Source organism: Rosa chinensis, chromosome 3 (assembly GCF_002994745.2).
Source record: "Rosa chinensis cultivar Old Blush chromosome 3, RchiOBHm-V2, whole genome shotgun sequence".
NCBI lineage: Eukaryota > Viridiplantae > Streptophyta > Magnoliopsida > Rosales > Rosaceae > Rosa > Rosa chinensis.
This window is the reverse complement of record NC_037090.1, coordinates 5,353,974-5,370,368: the sequence shown is the minus strand read 5'-3', so window position 1 is coordinate 5,370,368 and position 16,395 is coordinate 5,353,974. Positions and strand designations below refer to the sequence as shown.

At 38.0% G+C, this 16,395-nt stretch overlaps 4 protein-coding genes across 8 annotated transcripts; all 4 read right to left on the bottom strand.

Annotated features, from left to right (window-relative positions):
* Nucleotides 1-17: 17 nt before the first annotated feature.
* Nucleotides 18-4,082, bottom strand: LOC112192860 (F-actin-capping protein subunit alpha). The gene is made up of 10 exons (XM_024332761.2): nt 3,756-4,082; nt 3,470-3,585; nt 3,236-3,325; nt 2,546-2,610; nt 1,900-2,061; nt 1,627-1,705; nt 1,394-1,471; nt 728-802; nt 608-643; nt 18-464 (listed from the first exon to the last, which is right to left on the bottom strand). Exons 1-10 carry the CDS (start codon nt 4,012-4,014, stop codon nt 357-359), a joined length of 1,068 nt encoding a protein of 355 aa, XP_024188529.1. The 5' UTR covers nt 4,015-4,082; the 3' UTR covers nt 18-356.
* A 408-nt stretch (nt 4,083-4,490) lies between these two features.
* LOC112193389 (tafazzin) lies at nt 4,491-7,706 on the bottom strand. Of its 2 annotated transcripts, none has more exons than XM_024333530.2 (7): nt 7,306-7,706; nt 6,679-6,797; nt 6,522-6,587; nt 6,172-6,369; nt 5,666-5,784; nt 5,319-5,424; nt 4,491-5,132 (listed from the first exon to the last, which is right to left on the bottom strand). In XM_024333530.2, the coding sequence occupies exons 1-7, from the start codon at nt 7,529-7,531 to the stop codon at nt 4,683-4,685; spliced, it is 1,284 nt and encodes a 427-aa protein (XP_024189298.1). In that variant the 5' UTR covers nt 7,532-7,706; the 3' UTR covers nt 4,491-4,682. The 2 variants fall into 2 exon arrangements, with proteins under 2 accessions (XP_024189298.1, XP_040371822.1); XM_040515888.1 differs by having other exon boundaries at nt 5,319-5,373.
* A 509-nt stretch (nt 7,707-8,215) lies between these two features.
* LOC112193390 lies at nt 8,216-11,386 on the bottom strand. Its single transcript, XM_024333531.2, has 3 exons — nt 11,037-11,386; nt 9,100-9,401; nt 8,216-8,524 (listed from the first exon to the last, which is right to left on the bottom strand). The coding sequence occupies exons 2-3, from the start codon at nt 9,350-9,352 to the stop codon at nt 8,490-8,492; spliced, it is 288 nt and encodes a 95-aa protein (XP_024189299.1). The 5' UTR covers nt 9,353-9,401; nt 11,037-11,386; the 3' UTR covers nt 8,216-8,489.
* Nucleotides 11,387-12,027: 641 nt separating this feature from the next.
* On the bottom strand, nt 12,028-15,467 carry LOC112195284. Of its 4 annotated transcripts, none has more exons than XM_024335690.2 (8): nt 14,990-15,467; nt 14,079-14,156; nt 13,840-13,982; nt 13,626-13,696; nt 13,248-13,343; nt 12,775-12,867; nt 12,540-12,645; nt 12,028-12,423 (listed from the first exon to the last, which is right to left on the bottom strand). In XM_024335690.2, the coding sequence occupies exons 1-7, from the start codon at nt 15,428-15,430 to the stop codon at nt 12,563-12,565; spliced, it is 1,005 nt and encodes a 334-aa protein (XP_024191458.1). In that variant the 5' UTR covers nt 15,431-15,467; the 3' UTR covers nt 12,028-12,423; nt 12,540-12,562. The 4 variants fall into 4 exon arrangements, with proteins under 4 accessions (XP_024191458.1, XP_024191459.1, XP_024191460.1 ...); XM_024335691.2 differs by having other exon boundaries at nt 12,028-12,417; XM_024335692.2 differs by lacking the exon at nt 12,540-12,645.
* Nucleotides 15,468-16,395: the final 928 nt, after the last annotated feature.

The following is a 16,395-nucleotide window of genomic DNA, read 5'->3' as shown; positions in this document are numbered from 1 at the left end:
AAAAAACTAAACACAGATTTTAAGTTGGCCAAGGCAACTTAAGGATGATGTTTTCAATTCAAATCTCTTGAAAGAAAATGCAGGGATCAAGCCGTATATAGTTTACAAACTCCCCAACATCTTCCATGTTTAGGAAATCAGCCACAACCCTGTACTATACACAAACATAGATATCCCAATTATATTACAATGCACAAAACTGAGGGAGAAGCTCCAATGGCAGAAGGCATCACTTCAGAGAAAGGGAATGATAAATAGGCAAACCCTCTATGCATGACTGACATACTCATGAAATGGGTCTACATGGGAGAAAAATTGTTCTCTCAGTCGAACACCTTCCAGTTGAAAGGGTGAATTCACTTTCCAATGCCAAGTTCTTTTGTGATATCTCTTGTCAAGCTAAACTGTAAAGTATTCTGCCATGGAAATAGGGTGCGAGTAACTGGAAGCTTTCTACGAAGATCCTGCAGAACATTTATTCATCAAGTTTTGAAGGTTCTGTTACTGACATGAATCTAATTAGATATTTAATAATGAATACTCGAAGGATTTTTCAGGCAAGGAACTCATAAAGAAACTTTCTTCGGGGAAGAAGTTTGAATGGTACCTTAAAAGTGGTATCGGGCAAGTTTGAATAGGATGCCTGCAGGAGTAAATCTGTTGGTAAAAATCTCAAAATGTAAAACAACACCATATATTAACTTGAGAAATCAACAAATGGTTGAACCTCAAGAGATGCCAAGTATTCTGCCTCGTGTTGCCTTATAATGTTGCCTATGGTAATTGCAGAATCTTCAGAGGACTGCAATGAGGGTGGGAGAAGAAGGGATCAATGGGTGAGAGTCACATGCTTCAGTTATGGGATAAAAACTTTAAATAAAGAAAAGCAGCCACAGGAAATGTTCTGTCAATAATTTGTAAAAAGCATGAAATGGGAACTGAATAAGATCAAAGATCCTCATATCCAATATTTAAGAATTTGTATAATAAGGTCAGATGAATCGTACTCTTTTCAGACTTTAAATTGCTTAGAAGGTTAAGAACATCATCTCCAAGAGTTACATCAACTTAATTAAGAAGATTTGCAGTCTACTGATAAGTACTAGCAACTGTTTACAATCATCCTAGTAGGGACCAGACCAGATGACCCAGCCAACCAATATAATCTCTTTACCATTACTAACTTAGTACCACCAACCGGCATGGTTATAGCATAAAGTTCATTTAGTAAGTACTGCCTACCACTCATAAAGGTCTATTCCCTTGCTAGACTTGATTAGTATTGATGTAGAAAGTGATATGATACCTAATGCATTAAGTTTCATAGACCTTGTATGATACATCTGCCCAAGTTATAGCAAGATAAAATGGCAAAAGTCAATCTAAACTCCACCTGAAAAATTGTTGAATCTTTGCATTCATGTTTTGCATCTAACTGCACATTCCCCTCCTCAAAATAGTGGGCACCCACCTGAAAGAACGAGAAGATGTGAACATGGAAAAGTAACAGTTTATGCTTGATTAGGCCTTTATGCTAGATATCAAGCATACCATAATATATATTGCAAAGAGATACATGAACCAGGTTGCACATCCATCATGCACCAAATACAAAACAAATAATACCTGCAGTTTGCCTTTTAATTCCAGCACTTGTACTTCATCTTTGAACTCAATACTCCACACTGAACGCCAACTACCATTGCTAATTAAAAAAAAAAAAAGGGAAATCCACATTATCTTCCTTATATTTGCAACTAAGAAAGTACCAGGTATAACAACAGGACACGGTTTAAATTTGCAATAACTGGTGTTGGTGCAGACTACGTGCATATTGAAATATAATGTTAAAGAGCAATAAAGCATTTATGGTTGAGTAGTTAAACTAGTTTCACACACCAGAAATTTTGTGGGCTGTGTCTAGCAGCTGAAATCACTACCACGAGCTCAAAGTCAGATCCTGGGCCCTCTGCATCTTTACCATTCCCACAGTACACTGAGCAGACTCCTTTTGGATAAGCTTCACCCACATATCTAAGTATTTCTCCATCCAAAGCACACCTGAAACAAAAGAGTAAGGAATTACACAACCCTACCCAAATACACAGAAACCCACACGAGCCAGCATGCACCCACAAATGCAATTAAGACAAGTATGGTCCATTATGTTACACAAAATTCATCAATAGTTGTTTATTCTTGTATGGCTATTAAAAGAGCACTCTTAAAAGTTAAATTGATGAGAATAAGATTTATTTGATAGCTCTATCTCAGTCCATTTAGAAACTACATTTCAAACCTTAAGTTACCAAATGAAGTAAAACCATAGTTTGATGTATCGAAGTAGACACGAAAGAAGAAGCTAATCTGAAACATTGGCTACATAAAAGTACATGGATTAAGTGCATGAATGTAAATGCCTATGATAGAGCTGAGCATCTAATATTAAGTCAAATATTCTGGAGCATAATGCTCAATTTGGCTTTTAAAGATATTGAAAAAACATACTTACAGAAATGGTTGCCATAAAACTCATAACATGTACCTGAATTCCTCAACATATGCGGAAGGAAGTTCCTCATCCAATGCAGGTCTCACGTCTGGACAAACCTGAACCAATTTTAGCATTAAATAATTGGTAAATGAAAAGATCCAAAAAAAAAAAAAAATGTGACACAAACAAAACAAGGAGAATAGAAGGCACATGCATGATGTGATAATGCTTCAACAAGTCCACAAGGTGTTCTGTAACATATGATATACTTAAAATGGAGGTTAAAAAAACACAGGTAAGTAAAGCTTTTAGAACAGGACATCTTATCTTTGATGAAAGGTATCATATATATATATATATATATATATATATATATATATATATATATAGACTCGACAAATATAGATAAATCAATCTCAGCAAGCAGTACACCAAACTGCTCAACAAATTAAGCTAAAGTTCACCGTCAAGGACCAATTTCAACAAAAGCTGTGGGTGGCCTATCATGACAGAAAGAACTAATAATTGCATTGATGTTTTAACATAAGGATACCCCATATGTAAGGAAAGAAGTAATAAAAGCAGCCGTGCCCTTATCAGGGTTTATATCCCTTTTGCTTCGAGCAAGCAAGTACGAAATCCTAGACTACCCTATATTCCAAACTTTAAACTAAACAAACTCCTGTATGCTTCACCAACTTGTTCGTAGCATTAATAATGGAGCAAAAGTACAAGACTTGCCTGTTTGATATGGTCAACTACGGCAACATGAGCAGTCCTGGGATCAAGGTACTCATTCTCACGGAGCTCTCCGAAAGATGTAACTAGAACCTGCTCACACAAACAGCTACCAAGATAAAATCCAATGTATCTAGCACAACATACATAGAAGCTCGAAATTTTTTCGCAAATTTGACAAAATAGGATCATAGCAATCAAACACTAAAACAAGAAGGGAGTTGTTAATAAACTTACATCTCCAATTCCACCAGGCATTTCCAGCGAAATCATGTGTGATTTGTTATACAGTGGAAAAGCCACTGAAGCTGCTTCTTCGTACAAAACGTCGTCGTTGACTACCGCCTTCACATCTGCCACCAAAATCAAATAATGTGATTGATTGACACGATCGATCAAAAACCGAAACTTTTTTAAACAAACGAACAAAATTAGAAACTTCGATTCAGGCGGGGGGGAATGCAAACGGCGTCGTTTGGGAATTGAATTTGGAATTCAGAAGAAGCGGAAGGAAATTGGATACCTTCGGCGACGAATTGGATTTCACCGGGAGGAGAGTTGAGGAGGAACCACTTGGCTATATCAATCTTCTGCTTCTCGCTTAGCTCCGATTCTTCTTCGTCCGCCATTTGAAACGAAGTAGGATTTCTCTGAGATTGATTTGAATGGGGCCAAAACGGAGTGGCGGAGGCAGAAGAATATTCAGGGGGAGAGAAGAGAGGAAGGTGTTTCTGTGCTGGAACTGTCAGAATCTTGACGTTGAGTTTTAGGGGGGTGGACATAGAAATGAACGGTCCGGATTTGTTTAAAAGTTTGAAACGCGTCGCAGAGGAGAGTTGCCCTTTGCGAGTTTGAAGTGTGTGTGCACTTCGATCTGTAAAGGGCGACTTGGGAGCTGTGACTCGAAATGATTTCGATTGGTGGGGTTTGTGTTTTTGTTAATGCCCATGAAACGGTGCCGTTTTGTTGATCCCCTGATTAGGGTTACCGGTTACCAATGGAGCAATTAACCAGATTTATTACAAAACAGATATTAGCAAACTCAAAGTCTCAAACTTTGTTAACCACAAACTTCAACAATGGTGGTTAAGTTGGTAAGAGTCTCCAATTAGTTTGAAAATGCCTAAATAATATGTGACAAGCTCAATGTGGATCACTTTGCACTTCAATTCTTGCCTTCTTGGTATGTTTATCTAATGGGACATATAGGCAATTAAAATAAAATTAAAATTGATGTTTAAAATTCATTGAATGGAAATTCAGTAAATACCGGATCATATTTCGCTTTAGCAAATTTCACCTGTTTAAACAACAAACTGCCCTTTTTATTATAACCTTCCTTTGAAGCTGGGAAAAAAAAAATTCCTGACCAAAATTGTAGTTCATTTATAAATGAACACCCTAATTATAATTTACATCAGCCTCTACTAGAGTAAAGTTAGAAGTAATGTCAGGCAAAGTTCCATCTTGGTAGTACATCGGCTTCAAGAAATTGGTTCCATGCTTTCAACGGGCCAACCCTTCTACTACCACTTTCTGAGGTTTCAACTGCTCTACGGTTCATAAATAAGCCCCTGGCTGCAAATCCCATCAGCTCAGTAGGTTCCATAAAATTACGCATCCAGCCATCTTTTGAGAAACCCACTCGGAACCGATCAAAAGACCTGGGCTCTTGTGTACCGACAACAACTAGTTGTTCTGGAGTTTCTTCCATCAGTGAACCATCATTTAGTAATTGTGTCCCTTGAGTCAGTTTGTCAACCTGAACTTTCAGTTGACGTAGTCGATGACCAATTCTTGAGGATACTGCATCATATAACTTTCCTCTTGATAAATGCTTTGCTCGTTCATTATTTAGCAAATCATCAAAGTAGATTGGATCACCAATAACCACCGTCACCTACATTTTCAAAGTATAGGTGAAAATAGTAAGCACGCTGAAGAAAGAAATAGCTGATATCAAGGCCTTAAGAAGTACACGACTGAATATCAAGGCCTATACCCTCATAGATATGGTTGCTGCAGTATCAAAAGTTTCTCCAAAACTTCAACTTCAAATCATGGTTACAAGCATTAGACTACCTACCGTCTTGCCAATCCTCGGGAAGCTGGCACCAATAGGCATGATGTCCTGCATCCCGCTATGTACAAATGGAATAACCATGGGAATATTGTCAGCATCAAGAACCAACCTGTCAAGTAAGAATATGCAATAAAAATCAAACAGTGTTTTAACAAAAATAAATTGAATCCAAGTGCAGTTGTATTAAAGCATAAGTTACCATTCAAGAATACAGGACATCTTACAAAAAGAAACTCAAAGACCAAAGCTTGGGAGCCAACATTCACAAAAAAATATCTTTCAAATGGTTTGACTACATATCTTATTAATCAAAGTCACAAAAAGGGATATCTCTCACAATAGATCCTCACCTCCCAACACCTCTCTTGGGTGACCCCAGGGTTTTACCACCATCTCGAGAACGACTACCTTCTGGGAAGATGTGAACCCAGCCACCTTGATTTAATTTTGAAATAGCAATGTCCATACCCTGAACCAATAAAAGAATAAAGATGAGAAGATGAGCATCGTTGTCAAACTAAGGACTATGAATACAAATGTAGAGGAACCAAAACAAGCATCAACAACTCAATTCTATATAGAGTAGATAAAACTTCACCCAACTTTCTACACCAAAATTATTTAGTCAACTGATGATTGAATATGAGACAAAATGATAGCTGTGAGCCTTTCAGTAAAGCCAATGCTACAAACGAAATGTACAATGTAAAGTTCAAATATATTTTTCTCTAAAAGCACTTTGTATATGCTAGGACAGTTGGATTTACTCTCACGTCGTGCACAGCAGCTTCGTAAACTAAACAAATCTTAGGGTCTCAACTAACTTATCAATATTTTGGATACAATGAAAAAGTACCTTTTGATAAATCCCATCACCACGAGCAACTGGCAAGACTTTGACAGATCGGAAAAATGCTGAAGTTACAGGATTCGAAAAACACCTATCAGATGCACAGAGTGTCCACCTCAAGTTCTTAGCATCCAGAAGAACATTTGGAGGAAGCAGTGCAGCAATAACAAGTGGATCATCCATAGAAGCCACATGATTGCTAACCTGGAATGGGAATTAAGTAAAATACATTACAATTTAACAATGGGAAACTAGAAATAGTGGAGGTCCTGGAGAAGCATATGGTAGTTGAACGAAAGATTAACCTTCATGTACATTAAGTTTTGGAAATATTAAATTGGATAATGAGGTTATACCGTTATAAGAGGCCTATCTTTGGGTCTGCGTAGCAAGGCGTCGTGTAACTTTTCTAAACCATAGACCTGTCAAAGCCAGAAAAGCAAATTATTGCTGCGACAATGACATACAATCAAACATCTTGGGACATCAACAACTCCACACAATTTCACACACCTGAACACGATTTAATCCATTCATGAACACATGGCAAACATTGCCAATGACCGGCACAGCAACAGCTTGCACCATGCGAAGAATGGCCGACTCTTCTTCAGCGTTGATTTCCTTGCCCACTACACCCACCGAAAAACAATTACCCTTTAATCATGGTTCTTATGCAAACGCAACATTTGCAGAACACGTTGTCACATTGTACATGTTATAGAAAGCACAAACAGAACAATGAACAAGTATTACTGAAAAGATCTTCAAGCCCATAGATTTTCATTTCATCATGTGCATTGTAACATTAGGAACTCACAGAATGCAAGCTAATAAGAACCCAACCGTGTCCCTAATCCGAAAAATTGAACTTTACACAAGCTTCAAATATAATTAGGCGCAGCCTCTCACTCCATCTACCTGATTTTTAAAACTAGGACTCCAGCAGAGAGTGGATTATATCAATGTGCAAGATTTCCTGATCAAAACTCACATTCGAATTTCCTTCACAACCTAAACTAACTTCACCGATCATGATCATATCAAATTGCAACAAGTAAACAAAGAAACAAATGAATCAAATTTCAAGCACTACCCAAAATCTCAACGAAAACAAAAACAAGTGAGCGAAGCACCGACCTCGTTTGCGATAGAAGACGGTGGAGGACGGAAGAGAGTCCCTCTTGAAATCACGGAACCGCTGGAGCCAACGCTGCACTGTGGAGGCGAAGTAACCGTCAGCGAAAACCGGGTGGTGCCTGAACCGGCGGTCCACCTCGACTCTGAACCGCTCCCTGAGCCGGCGTTGTACGGAGAGGGCATTGCTCTTCCATAGATCTCCGCGCTCAACCCTCGCAGCAGCCATCAAAACGACGCCGTAGGATCAATACGAACAAACGGAGAGAGAGAGAGAATCAGAGGGCAGAAAATAAAGAAGGAAATGATGGAGAGAGAGAGAATAGCTAAGCGCGAGTGTAGAGAGAGACAGAGAAGAAAGGGTGTGCGGCAAAGCTTCTTTTGTGTGAGGGAACGGTTTAGTCTTCGTGCGTAGTGAGCAAGTAAATGGTTTTTTTTTTCTTTTTTCTTTTTTCTTTGATCAAAGTATGGTTTTGGTTAGTTATCTATTTTGGGTTGGCTGTTTTACTTTTACTTGCTCCCCAAAATTCCTATTTACCCTCGGAAAAGTTACTCTTTTGTTCACTCAATTTCACAAAGAATGATTCGAACTTGAAACTTCAATGAGCAACTAACTATTCGAAATATAAGTCAGTTGTGTCGATTCATATTTCCGATAATTCTAATTGTCTAAATTGTTTTTGTGAACACTTAGATCGAACGTGAAATTTTCTGTTCACATTTTTTTTTCCTTTATATGAGACTCACGATCACAGATCGAAATCATGGATAATGATCATCAAATCCCTTGAACATGCAATACTTATCCAGACATAAAGATTATCATAAACATGAAAGTTCTGAATCTTAGTGCTGCAATCTAGAAACAAATATTGATGACTGCAACAATCAGACGGCATAGACTCAGAGAGAATGAGATTGAGGTGGAAGAGGCAACACCATTATTATTCTTCCACATGCTTTCTTTGCACAATGAAAATGGGTATGAAGAACAATCAAGACAACTTCTGTGGCAGTTCTTGTACACTAAATAATAAGGGCTGAAACAAAAGAGACAATTTCTGCTTATACAAAAATGCCAATACCAAACATTAGCTTAGAAACCAAATGCAGTTGTCTTTGCAGCCTATGCCTCATTAATAAAGTTTCAAATCTAATGCCGATACATTCACAACTCTATCTGGGCTTTATTTGTCAAACTCCCATAATACGCCTCCATCCTCTGCAACAGCAAAGCAGAAATACATTAGCATAAGATCTATTCCAAATGTACATATGAAAAACCAAAAGAGGATACTTCAAAAAATCAGAAAAAATACAGGCCGTTTTACAACAACCAGACTACATCTTAGAATGCTTACAAAAGTTCCCACTACTTTAGCGAAACACTGCTTTCAGAGGTCAAAAGAGATTCATCTTTTGTTAAGAAACCATCTCTCATCAAATACAAAAGCAAATGCATACTTTCACATCTCCTTTAGCGTTTTTGGTTAGTAAGCATTACATCAGAAATCTGATCATTTCTTCATTTCACATCTCCTTACAAAAACTCTTAATGGGTTGGATATGCAATTTAAACCATGAAACCCCAAGGTGCATGATTTCCCACGTCGAAAACAGCTCAAAGAGATGCAGTATCTAATGTTAGCATTGCATACTAACCAAAAACACTAAACGTGCAAAGACAGAGATTATAGTTGTCTCGAACGGGTCAGAAATTGTAATCAATACACAAAAAACAACAGGGTAAATCCTACCATAAGGAAAGAAAACGAACATGGAAACCAAAAGGCGTACCTCTAACTTTCTTGTTTATCCACATCTCCACCAGCATCCCTGCACCAATTCCACCAGCAATACATGCTCCAACAAATGTAAAGTTATACAACCGGGATCTTCGAGGAAGAAAATAGCACTCTGGAATCTGCCGAATCTTCTTGGGAAGCCGCTTCTTTATTCCTGGTTTATCACCAGGATTCCTCTGCATGTCATTACCAACAGCTTTCCAATCGACCCCTTGCAATGGGTCTCTTGGCTCCTCGCTGCCCATTTCTGTAAACTAGTGCCCCTTAGGGATAGCCCAACTTTGAAGTTGCAGACTGCAAGCAATGCAAGAAACACCAGTAAATAAGACACCCAAAATATAATACCCAATTTGATGGTAACCAAAAAGTTTCGAAACTCCATTACAATTATGAGTAATAGGAGACAATCAAATGCATCAGTGCTTAATACCACTTATCATCAACGAGTGCTACAAAAACAAAAAAACAAAACTAAGATCTGTATTGAGCACTAGTCTACACATATCGAAATTAAATTCATATCGAATCTAGTGGTTTGAAATAGATAATCAGAAAAGCTTGAAACTTGATACAATTTAACAAAAGACCCACTGGTTTCTCCCATTAGTCAATCCAAATTTGTAAGGACTGCAGAGGATGATAAACCCTAAACCCTTGAAGCATATAGCAAAATAGCCCTGAATCCCCAAATTGGGGACATGGGTAGACTGCAATGATGATCATCACTACAAGTAAACTGCATAGAACTAAGTAGATGTAACTTCAACCAGTTGAAATACAGTCGTATCTTATAGGATTGGTTTGCTGAGAAAATTGAGGAAGAGAAAAGAGTACAGTGAATTACTAATCAGGCGGATCCAGGATTACAACCTTGGTGGGGCTTGAACTTCTTAACGAAGGGAGAAAAAAAGATTATGGTGGACAATCTAAACCCCCAATTTAATCAAATGTAACAGAACCAATTTAACAACCTGTGCAAAACCAATTTAATCAAATAAACAACTACACTTTATAATTTGGTCATTTGGATGCCTAGACCTAATATGACGTAAAACCAAAGGTATAATTTAGTCTCACTAGGACAGAAGCTGGAGGATGCATTAGTAAATGCAAACAAGAACACTTCACACCAGAAGATGCAGTTGTCCAAGGTGTTTTCGATCAGATTGCTAGATAGTAAACTCTCTGGAACATTGCCTAAAGTTAATGCATGTTGTTTTATTATCTGCAGCTACATGATTGCTTTATGCAAGTAAAAGATTACAGAGAAAGACTTAAAAAGAAGTGAAGATAAACTTCGGGTTGGTGATTTTGTTCCTCTGGAGATTAATGTACAGGAAAAGATCAATTTGAGAGGGGAAAAAAAAAGGTATCATTTTAGAAAATGTAATGGTGAACAAACTGAAGTAAAAACTATCTAGATTTTTGGCCAACTTCTTTTTGAGCTGGCCGGTTTTGAATATGCATTCTGAGTCAAAGAAGCAATCAAATTCCTGTTTGAGAAATAGAACAACTAGAGTTTATAATTTGGTCATTTGGACGCTTAAAACACAAACATGCTATCACATTCACAGCAAAACACAAGCATCCTATCCTAAATGCAAACAGCATTAAATCCTAATTGCAATTATATCATTTTGAGTCTTTTGACTGTCTGCAATTATGCCATCAACATCAAATGCAAATCAGAAATCGAAACCATTACCCATTTCAAGTTTTCAACCATACCATTACGGCATTACCTTAGTTAAAAACCCACAAGAACACAAATGGAAATCGATTATTTACTGATTGGAAATTGATTATTTACAAGAATACAAGATTAGAAATCGATTATTTACAGATCAAGAGGAGTACTGGAGGAGCCGTCGGCCGTCGCAGAGGAGGAGGAGAAGACGGAGAGAGAGAGAGAGAGAGATGGTGAGATACCTGGAGGCGGAGATGGGTTGCTGGTTCTAGCCTTGCACTCTTGCAGGTTTGCCGAGTCGGGAGAGCTCCAAGTCTCCAATCGAGTTGGCGAGTTCAGCGGTGGAGAGCTGGAGAGGACTAGTCCAAAAAAAAAAAAAACCTAATTTTTTTTTTGGGCCTAAAAATCCCGGTGGGGCTTGAGCCCTACCCAGCAAGGGCTGGATCCGCCCTGATCACCTTGATTGAAATTCGAGCCTTTCCGGCGAAGCAATCTGTTGATTCCGATTAGAAAATGATGGAAGTCAATTTGTGGCTGCCAAATTGGCCGGAGCTGCAAAACTGGGAAGAAGTCGGAATTGTGCTGCATATTTGTTTTTAATACTGTCATTCCCGCGGGGAAACCCAAACCCGAACCCGACCGGAATGGTTAGGTTTTTTTTTATGAATACTTCGATTTATCTTTGACTGAAGCACACAAGTTCAAAATTGATTTTTTTTTTTTTTTTTTGAAAATTTGTAGAGGGTCATAGAGTGTTTATTGGAGTCTGTAAAATTGATTGGAGGTTACATAAAATAATTTCAGGGTTAGCAACATGTTTTTTTTTTGAATTTTATTGAAAATCAAAATAAATGTAAAGAAATATCACACCTCCTCATTTACAAGGGACGAGAGCGCATTTAGACGGTCTGATGGGAAAATAATTGCTCAATTTTATCATTTTGAGTCTTGACTACATGGTTTCTCACAAACACACACACACACACACAAAAACATTGCACCATATAATTAAAAAATTGGCGGACTTTACAATGATCCGGGTCAACTTTTCTTTTTAGATAATTAACACTTATTTTTCATGAACTGAACCATTAATTATCAGCCAATTTCAGTTTAAGCCTTGATTTGATGATATTTAACTTTGTAGGAACTTTTTTGGCTTAGCAGCAAGCGAAAAAGTCTCTAGGGATTATTAACAAGCTAGTAACCAAAAGCAATGAATTCAGGGTTCAATGCAGCAAATGGAATGGCTATCATATAATCAAGTTAGTTAAAAGTGGTACCCAAATTGATTGTTTGTGTCCCTTGTAGTAGACATGCTTAATCTTAGCTCTGCTTTGTATACCCCATCACATTTTTATTACATTATGGGAAGATACAATGTTTAGCGACATTCAATTCAGTTACATCAATGAATAGGCTGAGCTCCACACCTAGGAAGTAGCAGAGCCAAACGCACCAAGACTCTTGACATGCAATCTGCCACCAGTAAAACCGAAACGAATGATCTCTCACCTTCTGCAATCATACCAAAGGAATCACCTCGCTTTCATAATTCCAAGTTTCCAACTTAATTCTGGCAAATATCTCATTTCAGGTTGATCCGCGACCACAATACATAATCTGCAACTGGCCACCAAAGAAATTAGAAGCTGATCGCGTCCGCTCGGGATGAAAAGGAAACGATCAGGAAAAGTTGCAGAAATATAAACGACATGACAGAGCAGAGATCTAGATGTATATACATATGGCTACTTCGGACTGAGCATCAGCAAATAAAAAGTTGAAACCTCGGCTCTGGATTTCCCACAGCCAAATAGTTGACATCAACTGCAACCTCCCCAAGATCGTCTGGCAGCACAATGACAATTTGTATTTTCTTAACCTTCTGGAACTTATATTTGGAAAAGACATGGAATAAGATATGTTCAAACTTCCCAATACCAAGTGAGATTGAAAATGATCAATGGAAGTACACACCTTCATATATAGTCCTTGCAAAATTTACATATTCGGGTATGAGATCTCTATATATGATTCCATCTGGACGGGCATCGAGCACCACCAGGACACCTGAAAATTTCCAATTACATAAATTTTACTGCAAAAGAAAGGACCCTGTGCTTCATTTTGATAAATCACCAGTGCATATCTCAATCAAATACTTTGGCGGTAAGAAACAGACGAGAGAAATCTGATCCGACAGAAAAACAAATGTGCTTTATTCATGTGATACATTGTAGTATTCTGGTTGCTAATGCATCCCATACAAATGCAAACCCAGACCTCCACATTTCTTTCAGATATTAAACTGAATATGCTGCTCATAGGGGACTAATATACAGGTGACATGGTCTGTCGGTAACTTACAACTCCCATAAAGACTGAAACTTTTTATTGGTTCAGAAAGACATTCCAACTTCCTATAGATTCTAATTGTAAGGGAGAGGTACCTGGTGCTTCCCAACCTTTGGCTGAATTGCTTGGCAATGGAGCTAGCCAGAGGATATTTCGCAGGTTCATTGAGTCATCATACGTCACATTAGACCCTAAAAGAGGTGATATTAGAACAAAAGATGTACAAACGTTTCATTACAAGGCGTTTACCATATTTTCTGACGTATTGTAATTGCTTGATATGCTTAATCCAAAAATTTGAGGAACTAAGGAATGGTTATAGCAAGGAAAATCTCACTTTAGCTTCTTTCTTCATTAATCTTTTTTAAGCCATTACTGAAAACAGAACACCTACTATTTGTAAACCTTGAACAAAAAGTAAAATAGATTCAAATAGATCCTACTAATATATAAAATGTTATCTGGAACTCTACCTCTTTGACAGAAACCCATGTTGTATGGAAATAATTCTTTATCATATGCAGGGTATTCTTTCGCATGAAACCTGCCAAACATAGAAACATATGTTCTTAACAGAAGAAATGACAGGTAAAAACTGTTTGTTGTTCAATTTCGTATCATACATGCACAGCCTACCATATGGTACAAAAAAAATTTCAAGATGTAGTGAGAGAAATACCAACTTACAATATACCAAGTCTTCCAGTGTCTAAGGCAAGAAATAGGTGGCCATGGAACAAATCATAGCGATTCAACGACACATTCAACCCAACAGTGGGACCGCGGGCAAGAATAAGTTCAAATAAAAATCCAATATATGAATTCAACTCCTGCAGTACGAGAAAAGAGCACTGGATCAATCAAAAGAGAATTCATCCCATGCCTGGAATAACACGAAAACAAAGTTTCACTGCTTTGATACAGACCTCACTTATGAAATGTCTCCCATATGGAGTTCTGGTAAGCTGACATCGGTTCTCTTCAGATCCTTCAACATCAGGTACCTAATACATCACTAGAATAAACATCATCCAGTTACAACTGCGGTACTGATAGTATAACAAACCAGATATTACATTTAATTCATATAAATCGTATGCGATGTCACCATGTAGCTGGAACACCATTAATACAAGTGCATATAATAACATGCCAGGTTATATTTCCAAAACAGGCCACATCAGTTCTCCCACTTGTGTGTAATCAAAATGCCAAAATGGGTAGGCAATGAGGACCGAATCAGAAAATATATTCAGTGGTGTTGCAAGGAAAAAGGAATTTCAAAGCAGTCATTCACAACAACACCAATTTATCAGAATGATGCAACACCAAGGTACAATTTTCAGCATAATTCACAGCGGCTCAACTAGACAGGGACCAATTCATATCAAACTAGCTAAGCAATCGACATAACCAGCTCTGGCGTAAGGTGAACAAGTCAACAAGGTGCTTGGAACTCACTTATTATCCAGGTTTCCAAGCAGCAGTGACCCCAAAGTTAGGTTCTTTATTAGTATTTAGAGTGTATCATTATCTTATAAACCCAATTTGTGCATAATACTTTCAGGGCATTAAGTAGTAATAATCAATCACTACAAAAGACAATACTTGGCTCCTTCCTCCTTCCTCCTCACAAACATACCTTTCCTATATCAACCAAGCTATTCATTTCATTATTAAAAATCGAAACTTCAACTCCAATTACTGCTTTTGCTATGAATTAATAAAGGGTATTTGCCTGTGAAACCTTAGGACTAGAAAAACAGCACAGTTCGAAACTACATGCACACAAAGACATGCGAAATTAATAGAAGAAAAGATAGAATAAGAGACTGACAGTGATCATAGTCGGATCCAAAGCCCGTTGAATAGCAGCCGGGTCTCCGCCGGAGTCAACGGCAAGGCGGGCCAGCTCCAAAACCGGCTGAGGGGGCCACCAAACAAGCACATCCTCCTCCTCTTCTCGTTGACCCTTTTGCTCGAACCTCAAGAATTTTCTACCGGAAAACTTCTCCGGGACCAGTTTCTTGGCGTTGGGCCTAAAGGGTACGAGGAACTTGAAGCAGGAAGTGAGTTCTTGGGCCAGGAGGGGATCAATGGATGAAGACTGGGATTTGGGGCCCAGCAGAGAGAGAAGGTCTGAAGGGGTGGCTTTGGGAGATGGTGAAGATTGTTTGAGAGAAGTTGGGAAAGAAGAAGAGGGTGTGAAGGAGTAGGAAGCTGTGAGAGAGAAGGAGAAGAGTAGTGTCAATCCAAGTGAGAGAGAGGGCTTCCCCATCTGCCTCTCTCCCTCGCCACAATAGTTCAAGCAAACACAGTGTCTTTTATATGGCGAAGGCCAAAAAGTAAATTTACTTTTTACTACCTGTATAGAAGGGTGTTTTTTTAACCAAAGGTTCTGAAGGCTCGTGTGACTTTCAGGATGATACTCAGTATTTCGTAAACTTCCATCAGTTCACCGTTAAAATAAAACCTGTGACGCATGCGACTTTATTTTCAAAGACAAAATTGTCTTCCTACATTAATTTTTAAAATAGTATTAAAACTGAAGAATTCTTAGACGAGTTGGTAATGGTGGTGTTATTAACAGATAGGCAAAAATCCTAAACTGAAGATGAAGGTGTCACTATACCACAATCTGGATATTCCAAATCCTACTAAAAAGAAAGAGAAGAATAAAAAGCCGTCGAAGAGAAGCAAGAAAAGATTGGTAGGGTTGGGATTTGGATATTCTATGATATTATGATGTGAAAGTATTTTGTAGTTATTGGAGTACTTCATTGCAAAAAGTAATTAATACAATAGCTCTCGGTTCTGAAATTTTAATATTCCGAAAAACTAACACTTGATCTATTAAAGTAATATATAACATGTAAGTAGGATCAATAAATTGATGATATCGTATTTGGATACATAGGACTTAAAGCCTAGCCTCCCAATGAGCTTTCAACTCTTTGAGAATTCTTGTTCGTCCGGCGACGCGTCCTTAGGATGTCATCGTCCTAAGATGACGACTCATTGACGCCGGCAATGGTGGCTGAGCTCTCCGCCGCTGACTTCATCCCCTCCGAGTCAAGTTTCAGATTGCTCTGAAGCCTTTGATGGTTGATTTGGTTGAGATGGATGCTGTTCTAATATTACAAAATCTAAATCTTCAATTTTAAATCTCTATATATCTTTTTTTAATCCAAACAGCAAAATTTAGAATACACATATTTCAATTCTGCAGATTTTAAATACATA

Excerpts from the sequence above, each read along its gene's own strand:
- LOC112192860 (XM_024332761.2), bottom strand. The coding sequence starts at position 4,014 with ATGTCCACCCCCCTAAAACTCAACGTCAAGATTCTGACAGTTCCAGCA. Across the intron at positions 2,611-3,235 it reads TAGTTGACCATATCAAACAG|GTTTGTCCAGACGTGAGACC; the intron begins GCAAGTCTTGTA and ends AAATTGGTTCAG. Across the intron at positions 1,706-1,899 it reads CACAGCCCACAAAATTTCTG|CAATGGTAGTTGGCGTTCAG; the intron begins GTGTGTGAAACT and ends TTTTTTAATTAG.
- LOC112193389 (XM_024333530.2), bottom strand. The coding sequence starts at position 7,531 with ATGGCTGCTGCGAGGGTTGAGCGCGGAGATCTATGGAAGAGCAATGCC. Across the intron at positions 6,370-6,521 it reads AAGATAGGCCTCTTATAACG|GTTAGCAATCATGTGGCTTC; the intron begins GTATAACCTCAT and ends TTCCCATTCCAG. Across the intron at positions 5,425-5,665 it reads CCCAAGAGAGGTGTTGGGAG|GTTGGTTCTTGATGCTGACA; the intron begins GTGAGGATCTAT and ends CTTACTTGACAG.
- LOC112193390 (XM_024333531.2), bottom strand. The coding sequence starts at position 9,352 with ATGGGCAGCGAGGAGCCAAGAGACCCATTGCAAGGGGTCGATTGGAAA. Across the intron at positions 8,525-9,099 it reads GATAAACAAGAAAGTTAGAG|AGGATGGAGGCGTATTATGG; the intron begins GTACGCCTTTTG and ends TTGCTGTTGCAG.
- LOC112195284 (XM_024335690.2), bottom strand. The coding sequence starts at position 15,430 with ATGGGGAAGCCCTCTCTCTCACTTGGATTGACACTACTCTTCTCCTTC. Across the intron at positions 13,983-14,078 it reads GGAGACATTTCATAAGTGAG|GAGTTGAATTCATATATTGG; the intron begins GTCTGTATCAAA and ends CTCGTACTGCAG. Across the intron at positions 12,646-12,774 it reads TGCAAGGACTATATATGAAG|ACGATCTTGGGGAGGTTGCA; the intron begins GTGTGTACTTCC and ends TTGTGCTGCCAG.